Here is a 21,681-nt window from a genome sequence, read left to right as displayed (position 1 = left end):
AACTGAATTATAGAATTACAAATCTACACGTAATAAATTCTCGCTTCATACAACTTTGTTTCTTTTTTTTTTTTGAAGCGAATTTTCGTGTACGTTTATATAGTATTTTTTGCATTTTCTGAACTCTATGCGATAAAGGGAGTATATTAACAGTACAATATATGTGTGTGAAGTTGAACACACGTGAGATTTAAATATACTGTTGAGATTAAATATACTATATTTTTATGATAAAACTAGAAACGTAATGCAGACCATTTATTCGATAAAAGCAAATCTGAAACTTCTTGAGTTGTATCGCTGTTAGTGTCAAGCAGCGATTTGCTCCCCTTCGAATGAAATATAATTATGACGCGTGCAAAAACTCTCGTTCACTCTTTTGTATAGATGGAGCTTGTAGATGGAAAATGTAATACATTTAACAAAATACATCTAACTACTTATAAATCTGTGTTAATAAATCTGTTATTCATCCATGGATGAAAAAAGTAAGGTAGATCTTTGTTATATACATCAGTTCCTGATAAAAGGAGACGAGCTAATATTTTGTAGAAAAATTCACTATTGAATCTCTGTTTCAAAAATTCCATTTCATATTCTTTCAGCACTTTTCTTCTCTTGTGTCTGGCTTCGATTTAAACAAGGCCTATTATCGAAAACAAGGTTCTGCACAAACTTTCGTTTGGTCAGTCCCCACTGTATAATAATTACTTTATATGCATAGTAATTTTTATGATACTCTTTATAAAAAAATTCTTTCAGGACCCATCGATGTCTCATGCAAAACGCATTGAATTAATTAAGTGCTAAATGTTTTCTTTCTCATTATTGTAACACCTTTACTAAACATCTAGAAAGGATCGATCAGTTTTGAAAACATTCCACTAATATTAAAGAACGATTTTTCGATTTTCTTTTATCCCTTTTTCATACCGTTCTCATTCCGTTCAGTCGAGTTCAATTTTCATTCCTTAGTTTCATGTAGAAAACAGATAAACGCGTAGAATTAAAAATTCTGAAGTGACTTATTCTATTTAAAAACGTGTAAAAGTTGTCCGTGTTCACTTTGATTCGTTTGTCTTTAACTGTTTCGTTTCTCCCAATAGCTTGTTTAACAGTATACGTTTGTATGTGTTGGTACATAATGTGTATATACATGCTGTGTTGTATGTTAATATGCGTCTAACATGTATGAGTACGTACAAAGTATGTACATTTCGCAAACCCCTTATCGCTAAGTTGTCGTACTTTATGTAGTTTATTATTGTTTATTGTGTATTACCCTTTCTCTTGTATGTGGACTTAAATTGGCACTGTTTCATCGTTTGATTTATAAAAGAAAAGAAGGAAAGATAAAATCATATTATTAGTCGATTAACCGTTAAACTTAGGAATTCCTCTTTTACAAGCGATATGCATACTAAAAGCGTATTCTCGCCTGTATTCATTCATTCTCGAATCGTCTTACCTATATCGATTGCATTTAATTTAACAGCTTGTAAACGTTATTGATATTCTCATTTTGCAAAAGTACATATTTGCATCAAAGAAGAAAAGAAAGATAGCTTTTATAAAAATAAAAAAAAAGGACAGATGTTTCATGATTCTATTTCAAAGAGAATTCTTTATAATCTTAACAAAATGAATGCGTTTCGCATAATTTCAATGGTATACAAAATACATGCCAAATATACATACAGCAAAATCGGCCATATCGACCTGATTTAAAAAACAGCAACATCCAACAAATCGATTTAAAATCTACAAATGGAAAACTGAAACCTGTTATATTAGTCAATTATGATATTTTGAGCAGGCTACGTATTCGAATACAATTTTTGTCTCCCTCTCTTATCTCCTAATGTGCTGACATACGTGGAACCATTTCTCCGTTACAATCATCTGTCTCGTGTCTCAGAAATTGGTAGCAAATATACAAATATTTAATAAAATCAATTTTCGTTAAGTTATTACGATAATATTGAAATATATATCGAATATTTCCTGTGATGCTTTTTGAGCGACGCGAACTTAGAAACTATGCATAGCTAAGTACCTATTATACGACTTCTGATAAAACACACTTTATAGAATCTACATTCAGGCTGATTATATCGCACAGCGTAGTAATTGTTATGTTGAACATTAAATAAAAAAAGAAGAAGCCATCTTCACGCTTGAAACGAAGATTTAGCGACTGCACACGTAACATTCATCTTTTTTAAATTTTTTTTTTATAACGCGATTTGTTATGTTTTGTCGAGGTAAAGCCATTTAACTGGTCACCGAAGAGATACATCGATTAAACGTCGAAAACAGTCGATATAGAATGATTTGTTGGTTCCACATCAAAAAAGATCAGTTCTTCCATTTTTTGGCTTGTATACATGCGTAAGTACGATAAGTTCTATTATGTTAACTCGATATAATCGAATATGTTAAATAGAAGATCTCGAATACAATTTATCCAAGGGAAAAATTATCCGTGTGACGCTCGACTTGTTTGATACATGACAATGATGCTTTCTACCACATTCTCGCAGACCGATACAACTTACGCGATGATTTTTTTTTTTTTTTATTTTAATTTTTTATTTTATTTTATTTTATCCACCTAGAGATTCCCTTTTTCCTTCGTTCTTATTCTTCCCTCTCGCTTTTATTTGATCTTACTCTACGAGTACATCATATTAAGCCTGTGACATACAAAGTATGTATTTCTTGTCGAGGACACAGTCGATGTGATAACGAAGATTATTAGGGCGTCACCTAGGATTCTAACGCTGTATTCGTCGGCATATACGACATTTCCATGGTAATTCCAGCGCTGCTACGTCGGTATCTAGAAGGAATCTCGGTGCTGTTGCGAGGCTTGCGTCTGCTCAAGTGTCTCTCTACCCACTTCAACATGGTCAACACGGAATCCGTACTCGGCAAACGCCTTTCTGCCGACGTACGGATTATATGCGACGACGCTACGCGAAAGGTAGCTGCCATACCTTTTAGCGCCTGCAGAGAATACATAATTATATAGATTATGTAAGATATGACAATAGATCAAAATCAAAGAAAAAATGAACTTAATGGATGGGTAAAAGTTTCAGAAAATGTAATATCAACTATATTAACTGTATAGAATTTATAAGTTTCAGGAAATTTAATATTAACTATATAACTATATGTAATGTTTAAGGAGATTTAATATTGGCTGTATAACTATATATAATTATGATATCTAGTATTATCTTTCTCTGGTAATCTAAAATCTTTTATTAACACGTTGATTGTTGATGACGTTACATTATCATGGTGTGGTTACTTTCAAATGCAAATGGCACCACGTTAACGTCACGCGCAACGGTTTTCAAATGGCGTAGCAAATGTTGACGATTGCTTAAAAACAATTTCCGTCACAATGGAAGGCCACGTGACTTCAACTCAACGATGAACGTGTTAAATTATTAGATATAGTATATGTAGATTATTCATAGTAGAATAGATCTATGATAGAATAGATCAAATGTCATCTATGTCCATTCTTCCTTTACTGTAGATTCGATTATTGCGGAGTTCATACCTTCATTGCATCTTCATCTGTAACATCATCACCGGCATAAATAATCCTGATACGTTCGCTCCAATCTAAACCAAATGCCGTACGTAGGATGTAAATGGAAGCACGACCCTTGTTCCATTCAACTGGTGGTCTTGCTTCAATGGCACAGTGCGCTGAACAGGCTTTGAAACCTGCTTGCTCAATGATTTTCTTTGCCTGATCAACCATTTGAGGACGTCCTTCCATTGGAGTTTCACGATAATGGAACGTCAGTAATGCTCCTTTGTTTTCTACCCAGGCTCCATCCTTGCAAAGCTACATTCGATACATCAAATTAGTCGTTTAAAGTCGTAAGTAATTAGTTGGAATCAATTGCAATTACAATTGTTGAAGATGTTACATTATATAATATTTTTTCTACTTTGCTTTTGTTACTATAATACAGAAATGTTATTGAAAGAAATATTTAATTGAAAGAGATGCTACAAGAATGCTAAGAAGGCAGCTCTATCTTTGACTAATTTGAATAAATCAAGAAAAATTAACTCAAAGTCAATCAAAATCAAATTACATCTTGAAACATGGTATAAATGCATAGCCAACAAGATATTCGTAATAATAAATTACGTTTTTGAATATAGAATCATCTTCTTTCTTCTTCTTTCAATAAAAACAATCTAAGTATGGGGAATTACCCCTTTATTGTTATAAACTCTTTGAATATAATTATTATATTCTAATATAACTTTCTTTTTACATTTCTCATTATAATTAATTCCTCGTTTAAAAACAATATTATACATTACAAAATATTAAAATGCTCCAACAATTTTAATTGCAAGACGAATAATAAATATCTCAAAATACTATCAATTTGGAAAAAATAATGAAAATCATACTCACTTGGTCTTGCAACGTTTGCATCAAATTTGCCACCTTATCTTCCAACTCAGCGGGCATCGGATGAACAAACTTGCTACCGTCTGGATGCAAAATTTCCAATCCGTGGTTTCCGGCGTACGTAATACCTTCTATACCAACCATCGACTTCACGTTGTTCACGTTTCTGCCTGATATAATTGCTATGTATACATCGGACATGTTCGATAGCCTTTGGAGAACGTTCTTCGTTTCCAAAGGTAAAATGGCAAGATCCGGATGAGTCGCAATAGGAGCTAAAGTACCATCGTAGTCCAGCAAGAGGGCCAATTTATGATTATCGCCGATATACCTAGGGGACATGTGTTATCACTGGAACGTTACCCGGCTTTCATCATGAGTCAGGTCTCATTCGCACGCGCGGGCCCGCCGTGTTCCAAAAGCATTCTCTGACTGAGCATAAACCTCCTCAAACAGTGTCGAACATAGACACACGTAATCCGTAGGCTTGGAATTTTATTCAAGAACATTTTCATACTTCGTTCACAATGCATTAAATACATCACGATAACTTAATTAATTTTACGATAGGATAGATTTTTCAAGAACATTAATACAAATGGATACAGTTAATTAGGGGAATTGTTGCAAATACTCTTGATTTTGAATAGTTGGAAGGTTGCATATGTATTTTTAATATATCACTGGTAATATCAAAGCACCTGGTGGTCAGCGTTCCCTACGCTGCGATGTACCCAAACTCATGCTCAATTTAATAAACGATTCGATCAACCGGATTTTTAATCGGTTTTTGTCGAAAAATGCATTCCATTGAGACCGTTCTGTTAACATACCGAACTTGTGGTTTATACAAGCATGCTCATCGGCAATCTGCACTCGTACATGAGGTAAGCAAACTCTACCTATATACTTTGATTTGTTTAATATATACAGTTTTTGTGTAGAAGATTTTTAGTAGAATATTGTGTATTTAGAATGAGTTCAATTACGATATTTGTCATTAGAGTGTAGCAACCTTTTTAAATTTTGGTTTTAGTTTTTCTACCCCCTATTTATTCTTATTTCATGACAAATTATGTTTTAATAAGTAACTACGAATTTACCTAATTTTGTGAGTAGTCATCAGTAAGTTTGTTTTGTAATAGTTTGCCCACAACACATACATTAAAGTGCGATTAATTCATTTAGTATTCTCAATGTTATCAACAATTAATTCGATAGGAAATTTACATACATAGTGTTAATTTTAACACGTTAAAATAACTAGATTTTAATCGTACATTGGTTGATTGATTCTCGTATAAGCACATGCTCTGGTCGGGCCCAGTCATGCATGTCGTTGATCTCTAACAATACCTACTTGCTCAAGTAATCATCGAAATCATCCATGGTCACCGGTTGCATCGTGGTTGCACCTACAGAATCATGTTCCTCCAATGATCCCATTACTTGCAGGAAGGATTTCATCCAATAATTGACATCGTTGATCCTTTCACGGCGTCTTAAGTGATTCATTCTTAATGTGCGTTCATCTTCTGGCATGGTAAGCGCTCTGGAATGTACACAAAAATTAATTAAGAAGTTTAAAGTCGAACTCACAAACCATACTTATATGCTTAAAACTGTTCTGTTCTTTTTGTTTGAACGTTTCTTGGACAAGAATTAAATACTTAAAGTCATTGAAAGCAGTAATATTTTTGCTTAAATGGTTAATTAATTTAAAAAAGTAACAATTAGTTGATTTAATGTAATAACATAATAATACAATATTAATTAATGTTAGCTTTAATATTAACAGGAATATACAAAAACAGATTTATTATAGAAATATTAGATTATTAGATTCGTTAGAATATATATACTTAAAGAAAGAAGATGATTTGCAATCAAAAACTTCAGAGTTACAATAGTAAATATTTAAATGATACTGAAAATTCAATTTGTATAAACATATTAATCTTACCTATGGATAACTTCAGCAGCTTCGTCTAATTCATAAGGATTACAGATCAAGGCTTCGTGCATCATCTCCCCAGCTCCAGCGAATGGTGAAACGATCAACACACCAGGTGGTGTATTAATTTGACAGGCGACGAATTCCTTGGCGACTAAATTCATACCATCTCTAAGTGGTGTAACCAGAGCAACCGCAGCATCCCTATAAAATGCTGCTAATTCGTCCTGACTCACGCAACCATAAATGTAACGAATAGGAGACCAATTCGGTGTCGTAAATCGACCGTTTATGCGACCGATAAGTTGATCCATCTCAAGTTTCAAATCCTGATATTCACGCACGTCAGTTCGCGATGGTACAGCAATTTGAAGCATAGTAACCTAAACAGATATATCATTTCGTCGAGTAATTTGATGGGAATCTCATATATATATATATTTTTTTTTTAATTTTCTTTTAGTATTTGATTCATTGAATAAGACAATCTAATAGCTATGTTTTAAACTAAATCTAGAATTATTTGGTTTATAGTATTTTATCCTATCATTGATCATTGTTTGTGACCAATAAATTCTTATGTAAGTTTCTTCGTCACAATTTTTCTAAAAGACGGATAGGTCATAACAGATTAACCGTGTGACCTCTTTGGTAACTAGATCTAGCTGAGTTTTATTGGCATTTTGCAATACACTCTACTTCAATTAAAACATATTTCAATAATTACAAAATGAATAAATAATACGCCTTGAATATTTATTATGAAACATTGCAATAATCCAAAGCAGCTATACTTAAATAAATGAAACATTTAGACATTAATCTTTCCGTTTTATTTTATTACATGTGCAAGTACTTTGACCTTGTATATGTACCTCTGTAAATGACCAGATATTAAAATGTATAAAGGAAATGCGAATCTAGTATGATTTGCGAATTTTATTATCGCCTTAACATAAATTATAATAATATCGTTACCTGTTCACGATGTTCTGGATGTTTTTCTAGCAACAGCTCAAAAGCCTTCAATCTGTTGACCAGACCCTTGGTATAATCGAGACGATCAACGCCCAGTACGATTTTCTGATTGGTCAACATGACCTTGTTAGCACTCTCGGCTAGTGAGACGAATCTATCGAATGGAATGCCAATGGGAAGTGGCCTCACACGAACAGTTCTTCCACCGTGCTCCACTAACAAATTCTTACGATCAACCCTGCACCCAAGACTTCTCTGGCAGCAGTCGACGAAGTTCAAACAATAGTCCTGAATGTGAAAACCAACCATGTCACAACCTAAAACAGATACAAATAAATTTACATTTTTTGATTTGTAATAGTTAGGTTTCAAGATTTTGGCAAATGTTTTATTATAATGTATAATCTAATTAAAATTTGTAAAATTTATATATTAGTATTCAATTTTTAAGAAATAGAACTTAGTACTTTCAATTCACGTTAAATATTACTTCTGGATGAAATTTGCAAATTTTAATTGGGAACTTAAAAATTTCTAGCGATATAAGAATCAGTGAAAGCTCACCAAGCATCCCTTGAAGGATTTCATCAGCCCATGGGAACAATCTGAAGATGTCCCATGGTGGGAAAGGGATGTGGAGGAAGAAGCCTAATTTACATCTGAGACGTTTCTCGTCGGCTCGTTGTCGAATCCAATTTGCTGCTAACATTAGGTGATAGTCATGCACCCAGACCAAAGGTGTGCCATTCGGTTGATTCTTCTGCTCCTTGTAAATTTGTTCCAATGCACTGACCTAGGTCCATACAAAAACTGGATATTTAGTACTAGAAATGTATAATATCTATAATCTCGTCTTTATCTTAATAAAACTTAACGTTAACTTTTACTAAAGGCATATTGTCGATACTTTGAAAACAATAATTCTTTTTCTCCGATATCCGTCATCTTGAGAAATTCGATACAAATCTATTACCAATAATTTACTAAGTAACAAAATATTCCACGTATGCGAAATTTTTCAGTTCTCATTACTATTATGACAACATAATACCTCGCACGTAAAAGTACATATCGGTCTGTTTAAGTCTTAGCAAATATTTGTTACCTTGATATCGTTTTTAACAATTTCAACGTAACACTTATTTGTAGAGTACACAAGAGCATAAGAGCATATAGATAACAGTGTACTTCCTGTGTTTCATATCTTATATACATTTTTCTTTATCTGACAATTTTATCCACATAATCGCTGCCTGACATAATATCATATACATATATCCACTTGTCGAATTGAATTACTACTCTCTTGCTATTTCAAATAGCTGACGTCCTATTGTAATTTCAATCGATATTCCATTCGACGGCGATTATACTCACCGTTTTAACAGCGAATTCCTCGTTGACCGCGGAGTACGCTCGCCAATGTTCCGCGATAAAGGTCGCTCGATCAGGCATAGAGTGGAACAATGGCCAAAAGGTTCCATTGCAACATCCATTGTAGTACGCATCGAAGATGACCGGGTCGAAGTGTACTGCCATAACCTGGAGAACAAATATTACGATCTCTTTAATCCGGCTGTAAAATATAACATGTACATAGATATTAATTAGTGTACGTTGAGGTACCCTAAGGCGATTCTTTATATAGAAGTAAAGAAGTAACTTCGTAGTTCTACTTTCTTAACAACTGCGCACATTATTGTTAGAAAAGCAGAGAATAATACGAATCGCGTAGAAAGTAATATTTGTTACTGTTGTATCTCTTTTTATTTTTATTTAACTTCTGGATCTTTATTTTTATGCCTTTTCATTTATAAACAGAATGTACGTAAAATGACATGGTCACATAGAACGCAACGATATTTGCTAATTTCATTTCTTTTTCTCTATCTATTTAACTTTCGAATTTTTATTTTTATGCATTCTCTGCATTCTTAAGGGAATCTCTCTCCCCCTTTTGTTCTTCTTTTACCTTATCTTTGTGTTTTCACCTGTTTTTAGTGGATAAATTAGTTTCAAAAGTGCCATTTTTCAAGGTACTGCAATTACCAGCGTATTTATTTTTTAAGGATACAATCCTTTTAAGGATATAATCCTGATATACTAAAATTGAAAAGAACGAAGCACAACAGGATATCAATATGTGTAGATTCTATATTTTAAAGATAACCAGTTAACATTAATTTTCTATATTATTTTTAATGTGAAGGAATATTTCAATTTTCATAGAATCAAGTGCAAATTTTAATTCAGCTAAGTGACATCCTGCCATTAGACTGAATTAATTATACAACTTCTTCATTCTATCTTCTGACATTTCAATAACGTATCAAATGTACGTGAAAGATATAACAAAATCATAAGAGAAAAGGTGACTGGCGACGACTTTTATGATGAAAGAAACTCGCTTTGAGATACATAAAGGCTATAGAAACCGTTGCTTGAAAAAGACAATATTATTACAAATAGAAACATGTATTCATTTGTATTTTTAAATTTTTACAGTAGAAAACGATGAGATCAACGGACCTCTTTTTTAACATAACAATGGATCGTTAAGCTACCTATTTTCTTCCTTAGCACAATGTTTTCTTCTCGGAAAGAGACTCCACGAGATGCAAAGTAATTAAAAAAGCTATCTCCTGTTTCTTTCGTTCGAGAATATTAAAAATGTACATAGTCAAATATATCAAATGTATATAAAATACAATGGCTCGGAAAAGTATTTGAACACATACTATAGACAATTTTATATATATATAATATGTGTCTATAATGAATAAATAAAAAATAATAATAAATAAATAAATATATATTGTGTGTGTTACATAAGACGTTTTCAAACTTCATTAGCACTGTAACGAGACCCAGCTGTCGTCAAATTACATCGGTCAAATTTGAAAATAATCTAAAAATTTACATAGAAATTATGAGGTATTTGCTGCAAACATATATTTGATAAAAAAATTAGTATAGTACATGAATAGCCATTTTAACCGTACAGTAAATGTCAAAGATGGTCCCATTAAATATTGAAGTTTATCAATATAATAATCGATTTAATTTCTAATTTTGCTCCGTATATTCTAATTTTATAGATTCGTTATCGTCCTTTCGAAATTCCATTACGTCCATCGTACCTAGTTTTATATTTTTGATCTTCTTTTAAAGTCCCTTACGATCAATTCCACATTAGGAATTATAAGTAAGTTTGATGACTCTGCTTAATGGTGTGAAAGCAACCCTACACTCGATTGCCACAAATAGTCACAGCGTTGATCGAATGTAGCAAATAACTCGACAAATGTTAAATCAATGACGTTACACGTTCTGTCGATTGTCATACGCGTTTGCAGATTGATCGTCGCCATTGCAGGAAGCATATAACAATAGACGCAAATTCCTAAGCCGTGGTATACAATTTTCTTTATCAAAAGCAACGATCAAAGATTCAGACATTGTCGCTTCGTAACACGAGATTATATCGAGATTAATCTGACAATAAAAAACAGACTGTGTACTTGAGAAAGAACAAGAGATAGACATATCATTTAAAAATTGTAGAACGCCTGAGTGTCTACAATTTTAAGCATGTACCCAGTATAGTATACCAGAAAACTCCAATTTCAAAGAAAGTCTATTTTAGATTACACAATCTTATTATATAACTATTTTCGTTGGTAGAAGTACAACAGGATTTGACAAGCTCGCTAAGCGTCTCCAATTTCTTCAATTCTTAAATGTGCCAAGTTTGGTAAAAGATATTAATGCATTGAGCCAATATTTCCTACATCCCTGACATTCAGTGCGTCCAAGAAACTCGAATAAGAGCTAGAGATTTTACTTGGGGCCATTTGCAGTGTCTATATAACTCCAAACGAGTCTACCATATAAGTATCGATTTCAATTAGCAATGAGAAATTTCTTTGGCTATCACGTAAAATAGATCATAAAATTTCGTCATAAATTCCAGCAACATATAAAACGAAACAATGTTCCAACGAACGGAGAGATAGCTGACTTTTATGATGATGAAGGAGATTTAGTTGACTCGTACTACTTGACGAAGTTTCGAGTCTGCTCTAGTTACGACGAAGTGATATCCTTCCAGAATTTTTTCGTTTATCTGCTTTAAAAGTAAGTATCTACCTAAAGATACTACCCACTTTTAATTTTTTCAAACATTTAAAAATTTCTTAAAATTCCTAACATATTTTCAGGAAAAGATTTCTATTACCAAAAACTATTTCCTTTCAATTCTACGCCAAATATTACAAATAAAATCGTAAGTTTCCGTTTAAAGTGAATAATTTCGTGTAACTCATTAAACGAAACAAGTCCAAGCTCTTCTTCAGTAATGTAGGTCGATTCGAACAAACAACGATTTGTACGAAACTCTAAGAAACTTTCGGTGTTTTCCAACGAAATCGCGAGAAAGTGTAGAAACAAGACTCGCGTAAATAGCAATCGGAAGTGCATAAAGTCCGCCGTAGGAGTCGATAACACGATAACGCTTAGTTGGCAATACGTGACGAAGTCCCAGAACATCTTTTGTTAATTGCTCGTTATCCTCCTCGACGTTCTTTTGTTTTGCCCGTAGCACGGCCTCCTTTATTTTCTGAACACTGTGAAAACACGTCCACTCTCTGGTTAACGATTGACGCAAGCGGTCAAACAATCGCTAATGAGATAATTATTAATGTTCTCAGCAGGTCTAGACACAACCATCAGAGGAAGAATCTAATTGATGCCTTAATTAGCATTATTTTTTAAATATATTTATAAAGATAATGTTAATAGAGTATTATCTAATTTATTATTTAATTACATATAAATAAAATAACATTCTTCCAAAATGTATTACGTGAAAATACAAATATTCCAAGCATACTCTGTTCTAATCATTCTAAAATAAAATTATTCTACGAAAAAATGATATCAATTTACCGAAACAGAAAGCTTCCCTCGTTGTTTTACATTTATTTATTAGTTGCTGACATTACCTAACCAGCATACAAAAACCTCATTAACATCTAAATGCTATCGATTGACGCAAATGAAAGTCCAAATGAATCAAGAAAATGAAACTAACTAGTAGTATTAACTGTTTCTTTGTGTGCTACTTTCATCGTCTCTATTATTTGGCTTGGACATAATATGAAAAACGACAAAAATTATATAAGCCACGATAAATTGGTCCCTGGCCGACGAAGTTCAAAAGAACTTATCGATGCAACGATTGCATTATAACGTTCTCGTATCACGCCGCTCCTTTGTTTCCCTTTGATATTCATTAATGGTGAATGGAATGTATTGAAGAAAAGAGAAAAATAATATTGACGAGATACTGTAAACTTGCTGGAACTTTTTTCGTATTAGTATTAAGAATTATTATTCCACGATATTACTAAAATAACAAGCTAAAGTAACAAAACGAAATAGGAACTTGTGGAAATATCTTTTATTGTATAACATAACTAGGTCATTATTGCGTAATTTTCAAATATATTCTAAATGGTTAATACATTAATGTAAAGTATTAATATGAAATCATAATGGTCACTGCTACCACGAATAAACCATTATCATCGAATTCGTTGAATTTTGAAATTTACTAAATTAATAATATTACAATTAACAAGTCACTATAGCTGCTTTAAAATAAAATAGAAGATTCTAAACAGAGAACTTATTGTTAGTAAATATTATGATGAGTGCCTCCTTTAAACGTCTGACATATTTTTAACATATATGTTATGATCATAATATGTTGTTCTGATTTGAAAACTAGAAATCAATAACTGATACAGATAGTATCTTATTATCGATGTAATAATATACCGATACAGTAATAAATAGTATACGAATAGTGAATAAAATAAAATTAAAAGGATATACATACATAAATACACAGGTAGCTCTTATGTTAGATATATTATAAAGAATATATCACAAGGAAGCATCATCATGATAAAAATAGTCATTTAAGTAGTTTTCCCTGTATCATTCACTATATTTAACAATGCAACAATAAGAAGTATAGACGTCAATGATGGCAAAAATATCTACGATTTCTTGGCGGTCGTTCATTTAATGTCAAGCATCAAGATTACAATGTATATAATGTAATGCAATAATATACATGCAAACAGCTGCTTGGTTTAGCGTGAAGCGCGCTATTTGTCTTGGCGAGCATGAGTTTGTCTTTTCGTAACGACATCATGATGATTTTATCGCATAAAAATATGTTTTTCAAGTATCTTTAAATTCTTCTAGCTATACATCTTTTGTATATTGCATCACGAGAAACTCACTATAGTTTAATGTAAATATATGTATAAGTACACGACATTTTCGTTGTATTTTGCATAGAAATGCATGAAAACGTGTTTTATAATGATTTCAAATGAAAACGCAATCAATCTCGTGATGCATATAATATGTGTAATTTCATTTACATATCATAATATAAATAATACAAAATAAATAAATAAACGACACGTGCTCGTCTTGTAAAACCTACAACGTTACATATTTATGCTTTCAAAATAAATAAAGGTGGATATAGCGATATAGCGATTACCTATAGTTAATCCAGAGATTTAGGTATTAAATGAAATTGCCCCTATTGTAATATACAACTATTGATTCTTTTTCATAACTTCATCCGTTAGTTTAAAAAAAGATTTATCTCCAAGCTCCATTTACAGTCTTAACAATTCATAAAAGTTTCTAACGCTTTAATAGTAGATTAAAAATGGAAAAGTACAGAAGACACATACACATTGTACATCTTTTTCTGTTCAAAATATCTGTTGACTATTCTGAAAGATTAAACTGTGATATCTGTTTGCACATATTTTTCTTATTATTTTTCATGTAATAAGTGCGCAAAATTTTATGTCATAAAACAAGATAAACATTTCTTAAACATCCTACATAATTTATATGAATTTATTGTTCTAGCACAATAAAATATACGTGCTATAAAACATTCGATAATATTTTTAATGAAACGATACAGTCAAATGAAGATTAATAGTTTAAAAGAAATAGTTAGAAAAGTTAAACTATATAATTAAATAAAAATTCTTCAATACTTCAATATTTTAGTACTGAAATAGAAGAAGTCTCAAGAACCTTCGATACTCGACAAGAACAAAATTTACTCTCAAATTTCAACGAATAGAATCAATCCAAACCAAACAAACGCGAAAACAGAATTCCAAATAAATCTTTCCGGACACAACGATATGAATTCTAGTGTGATATGTATGTACAAAGATTTCCTAACATTCTCCTAAATTCGACTAAAATTTCACACTTCGTAGACGTCATACGAAACATTAATCAACGCTGGATCATGATATTTACGCATGGTCCCAGAAGCAGACGAAAAAAAGGAAGGACCGCATCTTCCTCAAAACAGTTTAAATATTACGAGGTCACGCAAACGTATCAGACGTAACAAAATTGTGTTGCGTCACGTTGATGAATGTCGTCTGTCCCGCCAAGCTGACTGACGATGATCTGATCGACTCATATTCGCTTATCGACTGTGAGTTGAGGGAAAATTTTCGAAATCGCGTAAAACACGTGATTAGCGAAAGACACGCCGCGTGGGCGTGCATGTCACAAAATTTGACGTAAGAACGTGTGAATCGAAAAAGCGTTATCGAAGTCTGTAGCGAACGCGGCTGATAAACGTCGTCGGATTCGCGAGCGTCACGCCACTGATAACCCCTCTGATGATTCGACCTCTCGACACGATTATCGTGACACCAGATCCTTGCCTCAGATCCATTCGTATACAAGCTGATCGACGCTTTGTAAAAATCATTTAAGGAGCTCGGAGGTGATTTTTCACCCGTGATTTCCGAATAAGGTCGCCGAGGATTGGTTCGACGACTGATTAAAAACAACTCAAGGTCCGGCTACGTTTCGGAGATTGGAAAACATTTCGGGGAAACGTAATCGAGGAGAACTGATACGAGATGATAATTGAAGATCTCTGTGAAGAATTCTGTGGAAGAGACTGTGGGCTCATTTGTTGGAATTAGAAGATAATATCATTCGATTTAACCTGTTAACCGGGCCATTTATTCAGCACAGATTATAAGAATTATACTTAAACTCTTCGAATTAAATACGTAACTGATTTGATCAGATAATAAATAAAATTTTGGCAAATGAAGTTCAGATAGACGGAGAAGAGATTTTTGACAAGAATTAATTTAATAGGAAGGGAATCACGAAAATTGCGGTTCGTAGTTGGAAAATTAGCTTAATTAGGAGTCAGATGCTCTATGGAACTTGATGCCCAACGCAAGCAATTTTTGAATTGATTTTACAATTCACTATATCTCAATGTGCAATCAAAATTTGTCTCGGAAACATTTTACCTATTTTCTCATCCAAACGAATCCAGCATCCTCTACCGATTATATAATAGCTACTTCGTCATACTAATGCAAAATTCATAAATCCTAACGTTTTACCAAAATTTCATTTATAAAATAATTCATTTTTCTCTTTTTCGCGATTAACCCTTTCAACATGGTAGAAAAATTCTTTTTATCAGTTATTAATAACAGGAGCATAATAATAGAAATGAAAACAAAATTACTAAGAAATTAATTTTTGTAGAGGGGATAGAAAACGTTAAAATAATTCAAAATCAGTTTTACTGAGAGAACATACATTTATCGTGTTCAATTAATAAGCTGTTAAACTATGGTGTTGCGTATGTACAACATTGAACATGAAAGGGTTAAATGCATATCTACTATTCCATAACTCAACTCTGATAAAACAAAAGAATCATACATGAAACATACATGAAAAAAAAATATATATATATATGTATGTATATGTATGTATACATATACATATATATATAATTCTTCCTAAACGTTATTTAGGACAAAAACAAGATATTCTATCTATGCTTCAGAGAAACCCCCGCAATACTGTTATCACAGATACGTAAACACCACCCCCACTATACGATCTTCGTTCGTTCATTTTTCTCTCAACATTTCCCTTAAAGACGTGGATATAATGATGTATTCATATCAACACGAGACATCGTATTTCCTCGGGAAAATAATGAAGAGGAACATGATACAACGTTGAGAATAGAAACTCGGCCTCACAAGTCGGTACACAGGCTACTTTCAAAGTAGAAAGAGACAGGCTCTTATGAAAGGCTAGGAAGCTTCGTGCAAATTCCTTGAAAGCCTCTTGCTTTGGATTGCTATAAGTGATAATATATATTTATAGATAAATAAATAAACATGTATATGATGGCGTTTTGTATTATTATGTAATTGGTAAACTATGGATATTCATGCATTTATTGAAAATTGAAAGATGCAAAAATGCACAAAGTATTCGTAATGTAAATAAAATATGTGAAACATTTATATTCTTTTTTATATAAAAAAGTTATATATATTCTATAAATATTTAAATATTATTTACATACTTAATTTGGTAGGGTTACTTTAGTTAGTACAATTAGCAAATAATTAGTTAACAAAACATTCATAATAAGTAGAGGGGACACAGTACTTATATTAAAAACGATTAATTAAATATATGCAGTAAGTGAAAAAGATTTCTATTCAGATTTCCTTTCTTTGATCGTGATTATAAAAATATAAATTCACATCAACATTCGCAATCTAGTAATTGTACCATAAATTATCAAATTTGTTTCACAATTTCTTTGGACTTAAGAGAGTTTTAGGCCAAAAGCTTTTTATTTTCGATTTAAAATTTCGTATAAACAATTTTATGAAAAGTCACATACAAATAAAAATATATATCGCATTTATATCGGATATTTACCATTTCTTTATTTCATTGTTATACATTTAAAAATTCTACTAGCGCACCAGTATCTTTTTCTCAAAGCATAACGTAACTTTTGTATGTCACTCATATCTATTTCCCTTCTATATTATCTTCCAGGAATATCTGATCTCCTTTTACGAAGATCTTTTCCTTGTAGCCACAAGCTACGCCACCGTTAACCAGGGACAATTGGCTCGTTCCGCAACAGATCAAATTCGTTCCCTGTGGATCGCGATTTGATTAACTCGATACCGAACAATTCCCTTTATTTGCTCGTTTCAAAGTTCAAAGGTAAATCTGTATAACCAAGACACAATTACAGTTGACGCGGTTCTAAATTATGCTATCTGATATCCGGTTCGTTATTGATGACGTTTTCCCATCTTTTTTTCCATCGATGTTTACTCCTATGGTTATTGGAAACGTGAAGTTTTAAAATTGAAACGATTCAAGGATTTCGTCGACTCGATATCACAGGGACTACATTGATTTAGTCGATGTAGAGTAATTTATGAATACCGAATCGGTACCATAAGCGTTGATTGCAATTATGACGAGCATAATCCTTAGACATAATGATCTGTCTGATGTAAACGGTAACCCGTGACGTAGATTACTGTAGAGATATGAATTGTTACAAAGAGGACACAAAAATTTGTTAGGTACTGTTGAAGATGACAACGTGAATACGCGCTCGCCATCTATATACTGATGCGCTAGTTACAATAAATAGTAACTAGAAGATAGTTCTAGATACAATCGATAGATTTAATCGATAGGTCTAAGATGTTCTTTTGTTTTTATCCCTAGTTCATGTAAGAAAGTGCAATAGAGATTTTTCGGCTCAGAACGATGTGATAGATTTATCCAAAGAATAAAATAATAGCTATTATGATCTACCTCTAAATACAGAAATAACAACAGGTACAATTAATTCAGCTGGTAATTTTGAATAGAAATAGTTATATTAAATATAGTTACCAAAGAAAATATTTAGAGAATTCTTCTATCGCAGTAAAGAATTTTATTCGCGAGGTTAGTAATTTAAAATGTAAAAATTTACCTGATAATAATACAATTTTTCTGATAAAAACGCAGTATATTCTTTTTTGTATCCAGTTTTTCACAAAGTTTTTCTAGTTTTTCAATCTAAAATTAACAATATCCAAGACTTCGTCTGCATCTTATACTTGGAATTATTTTTCCGATAAAATACACTTCGTATGTGAATTATTCATATGTAAGATATTACGTATAAGACTGAAATATTACATAAGGAAATTCACAGACATTTTGTTAAAAAATTGTAACAGAATAATACAAAACGTGAAAGATATGATAATATTTTTTCCCCGTAGTTCGATACAAGCAAAGAGAAATATTTCATGCTTATTTTGTTTGCTAATATACTCTATCTAATTTGCATAATGCATAATTGTGTACTGATGGAATAAAGCACATATACTATTTTACTAAGATCTTGGTAGAGATTATTTAAGCGCTAATTCAAATACAACGTTTGGCATAATCAAATGCATAAATAGCTAATTCCAAGGCTAGAAGCAATCGTAAGACAAGTGAATTCTTATTTTAAGTTTGTCAAATTCTTTCTGTCTTAGCCTTTAAAGAAGCGATTTTTTACTGGATTTATCATCGGTTTTCTAAAGCTTTAGTAATTCTTCTTACATCTATAGGTACATAAAGTGTGAGAAGATTAACTAAAGGAAATCCATGTTACAGAAATTTATATATTTTAAACATTTTTCCAGCATCCAACGCATGCCAATTAGATTGAATCGAAATCTAATTAGGTCGATCATTTTTCTTCTCGATACAAGTGAAACAGTGTTTAGCTCGGATCAAACTCATTTCCTAGTAAGAATGACGGTGGTTGCTGAACGAGTGACATTAGTAAGGTTCACTGAATTTTATTCGAATCGAATAAATGGCTCTTTTTGATTTGAATTGCTTCTGCTTGAGTATAATTCAGTTCCAAAGTACATAATTCGTGTCAGTTTATTAACTTCGGAACAAATAGCGTAAGTACGTATAAGGAGCAATAGTAGATATTACCGTCCGTGTTAGGGCATCCTTATAAAAGAATGGAAGAAGTATGAATGTGATTAATTATCAAGTTATCAATGACTTCGCTATGTTTAAATTCGCTATGACATAATACGTATCATCTCCGACATAACTGCTACCCATTTCTGTTTTATATATGGAAGGAACACTATCGCTTAATTGCAGACATTTATTAAGTACAATTTAGCAATGTTGTTAACAAGAATTGCGGTCAATTTTCTCAAGAGCAGTAACAAAAGAATGATGAAAAATTTCCAATAAGAATTAAATTTCTAATGCTAATAATATGGTGCTCTATTTTGAACTTCTTCTTCTGAAAGTAATAATAATTCTATAAATATAATTCGTTGAATTCTATGTTATGCAATAATTTATATAATAAATTACGTAATTCTATGTTATAGAAAAGTAAACTGATTTCAGAAAGGATAGTTTCTCATCAATATTCTATCATATTATCATCCAATTATATTTATTGGGTATAAAATATATCCAATGTATAAATATGTAATAATGTAATAAATTACGTAATTCTATGTAATAGAAAAGTAAACTGATTTCAAAAAGGGTAGTTTCTCATCAATATTCTATCATATTATCACCCAATTATATTTATTGGATATATATTATAATTAGTCATTCCTAAAACCACGTGTGTAACAAAATAAATTACAAATTTGCGTGAAGTTGATAGACGTCAAAGCTGATAGAAAAGGACAATTCCATCGATCTGTTAAAACACTAATTACGCGGTGTTGGAATCGAAGACCCTTTTCAAAATTCGAATGATTCTTACATTCGTAATAAAAATTGAAACAATGTTTCTAAACAGATACAAAGAGCACACAAACAAAGATCATCGCATATTAGTAGGCATAGCCACGCACAGATAATGTTTATGTATATAGTGTCAGTGGTCATCGTGAACAAGTCTAATCAAAATTTATTCTCACGATAATATTTTTTATATTGGACGCTGGCTGCCGAGGCTTGTTCAAATTGGTGAGTAAAAACTGAGGAAGATGCGTATCAGGAGAAAAATACCAGTCATTACGAAGAGAAGGAGCGTTTAAAACTACAAATTATTCCAATCATTTTCTTGATGAGTAATTTCACTAGTCTGGCAATGATCTGATATGATAAAACTTGTTAGAAATTATAAGCTATAAAGCTAAGGCCAACTAAAAATGTTCGAATAGAATCGAATCCTTAAATACTCGTGTTTCTTTTAATTCTATTATCGAATGATTCCAAGTATTTAAACGGAGACTATGTTGAATTATTTAATTTGCTATTTCAAGAATCGAATATTCAATCTTAATAAAAAAATTCTCGTCTAAAGGAAATTTAAAGTAAACTGTTTAAACTAAATTGGAAATTTGGGATAGCCGATTCTAAAATATTTTGAAATTAAATTGGAATAAATTTGAATGAAGTTATAATGAATATTAGCGTCATAATAACAATGTTTGAAATTGAAGATTGCACGATTTTACAGATTAATCACATCTAAAATTATATTCCAGAATTATAATTCCAGCGGAAAACGTTACATAAATGCGAGTTCATTACAGGGAAGAAGATTTATTTTATGAGAAGCCTCTTTATTCACACGTGCAATTCAAGATATCAGTGAAACTTCCGGGAGTTACCACTAAAAACTACAAATCGATGGAATATTTTTTTGATAAATCTTATTTTATTTAGATCTTACAAATACCGAAGAAGAATAAATCAGACGTGGCAGGAAGAATAAACTATCAATGCCAAGGTCAACGCGCACACTATGATATCAGGACGTATATAGGCAAACATTGCGTGGGTGATAAATGAGGAAGAAGATCGTTGTCACATAAAATCGTGACAATATATTTGAATCGTAGCTCGTTATGTGCCTTCGTCATGTTAAAGAGAAATTTCAATATCCACATAAAACTGATTTCTGCGAAGTATCCTTAAAACGTTTCTTTCCCTGAATAAATCATTCATGCAGAATGTAAGTTTAAAAACTGGGTCAGATTGTTTACATGTATTTCTATTGCAAATGAATCAAGAAAAAAAATTATAAAAGAAAATGTTGTACTGTCTACTTAATTGCAACATGCAAGAACAGTTATATGACTATTCTTCGTTTTTAATATTTGAATATTTGTAACAAAATATATTTTTTTTATTTAGTAAAATGTTAACTAGAAAATTATTTGAAATTATTATTTTAACAAATGTAGAATTCTCCAAGTTACATAAACTGAGAAAGAAATGTAGAAAAAAAGAATATTTTCAATATTTATATTTAATTTTAGTCTATCTAACTTCAATGTCCTTTGGAAATGATAAACGAACAAAAATA

At 31.7% G+C, this 21,681-nt stretch overlaps 1 protein-coding gene across 2 annotated transcripts in view; it reads right to left on the bottom strand.

The window, feature by feature from the left end:
* Nucleotides 1-1,592: 1,592 nt before the first annotated feature.
* Nucleotides 1,593-21,681, bottom strand: part of LOC132908178 (uncharacterized) — a 38,320-nt gene continuing 18,231 nt past the window's right edge. For both annotated transcript variants that reach the window (XM_060961927.1, XM_060961917.1), the window contains exons 4-11: nt 8,766-8,930; nt 7,953-8,181; nt 7,389-7,705; nt 6,420-6,793; nt 5,817-6,008; nt 4,460-4,787; nt 3,578-3,871; nt 1,593-3,009 (exon numbers count right to left, since the gene is read on the bottom strand). In XM_060961927.1, the coding sequence (XP_060817910.1) occupies nt 2,770-3,009; nt 3,578-3,871; nt 4,460-4,787; nt 5,817-6,008; nt 6,420-6,793; nt 7,389-7,705; nt 7,953-8,181; nt 8,766-8,930 (2,139 nt within the window). In that variant the 3' untranslated portion in view covers nt 1,593-2,769. The remainder of the gene's footprint in view (nt 3,010-3,577; nt 3,872-4,459; nt 4,788-5,816; nt 6,009-6,419; nt 6,794-7,388; nt 7,706-7,952; nt 8,182-8,765; nt 8,931-21,681) is intronic.

Source organism: Bombus pascuorum, chromosome 1 (genome assembly GCF_905332965.1).
Source record: "Bombus pascuorum chromosome 1, iyBomPasc1.1, whole genome shotgun sequence".
Classification (NCBI taxonomy): domain Eukaryota; kingdom Metazoa; phylum Arthropoda; class Insecta; order Hymenoptera; family Apidae; genus Bombus; species Bombus pascuorum.
The sequence above is the reverse complement of the archived record's forward strand: the minus strand, read 5'-3'. Positions and strand labels throughout refer to the sequence as shown.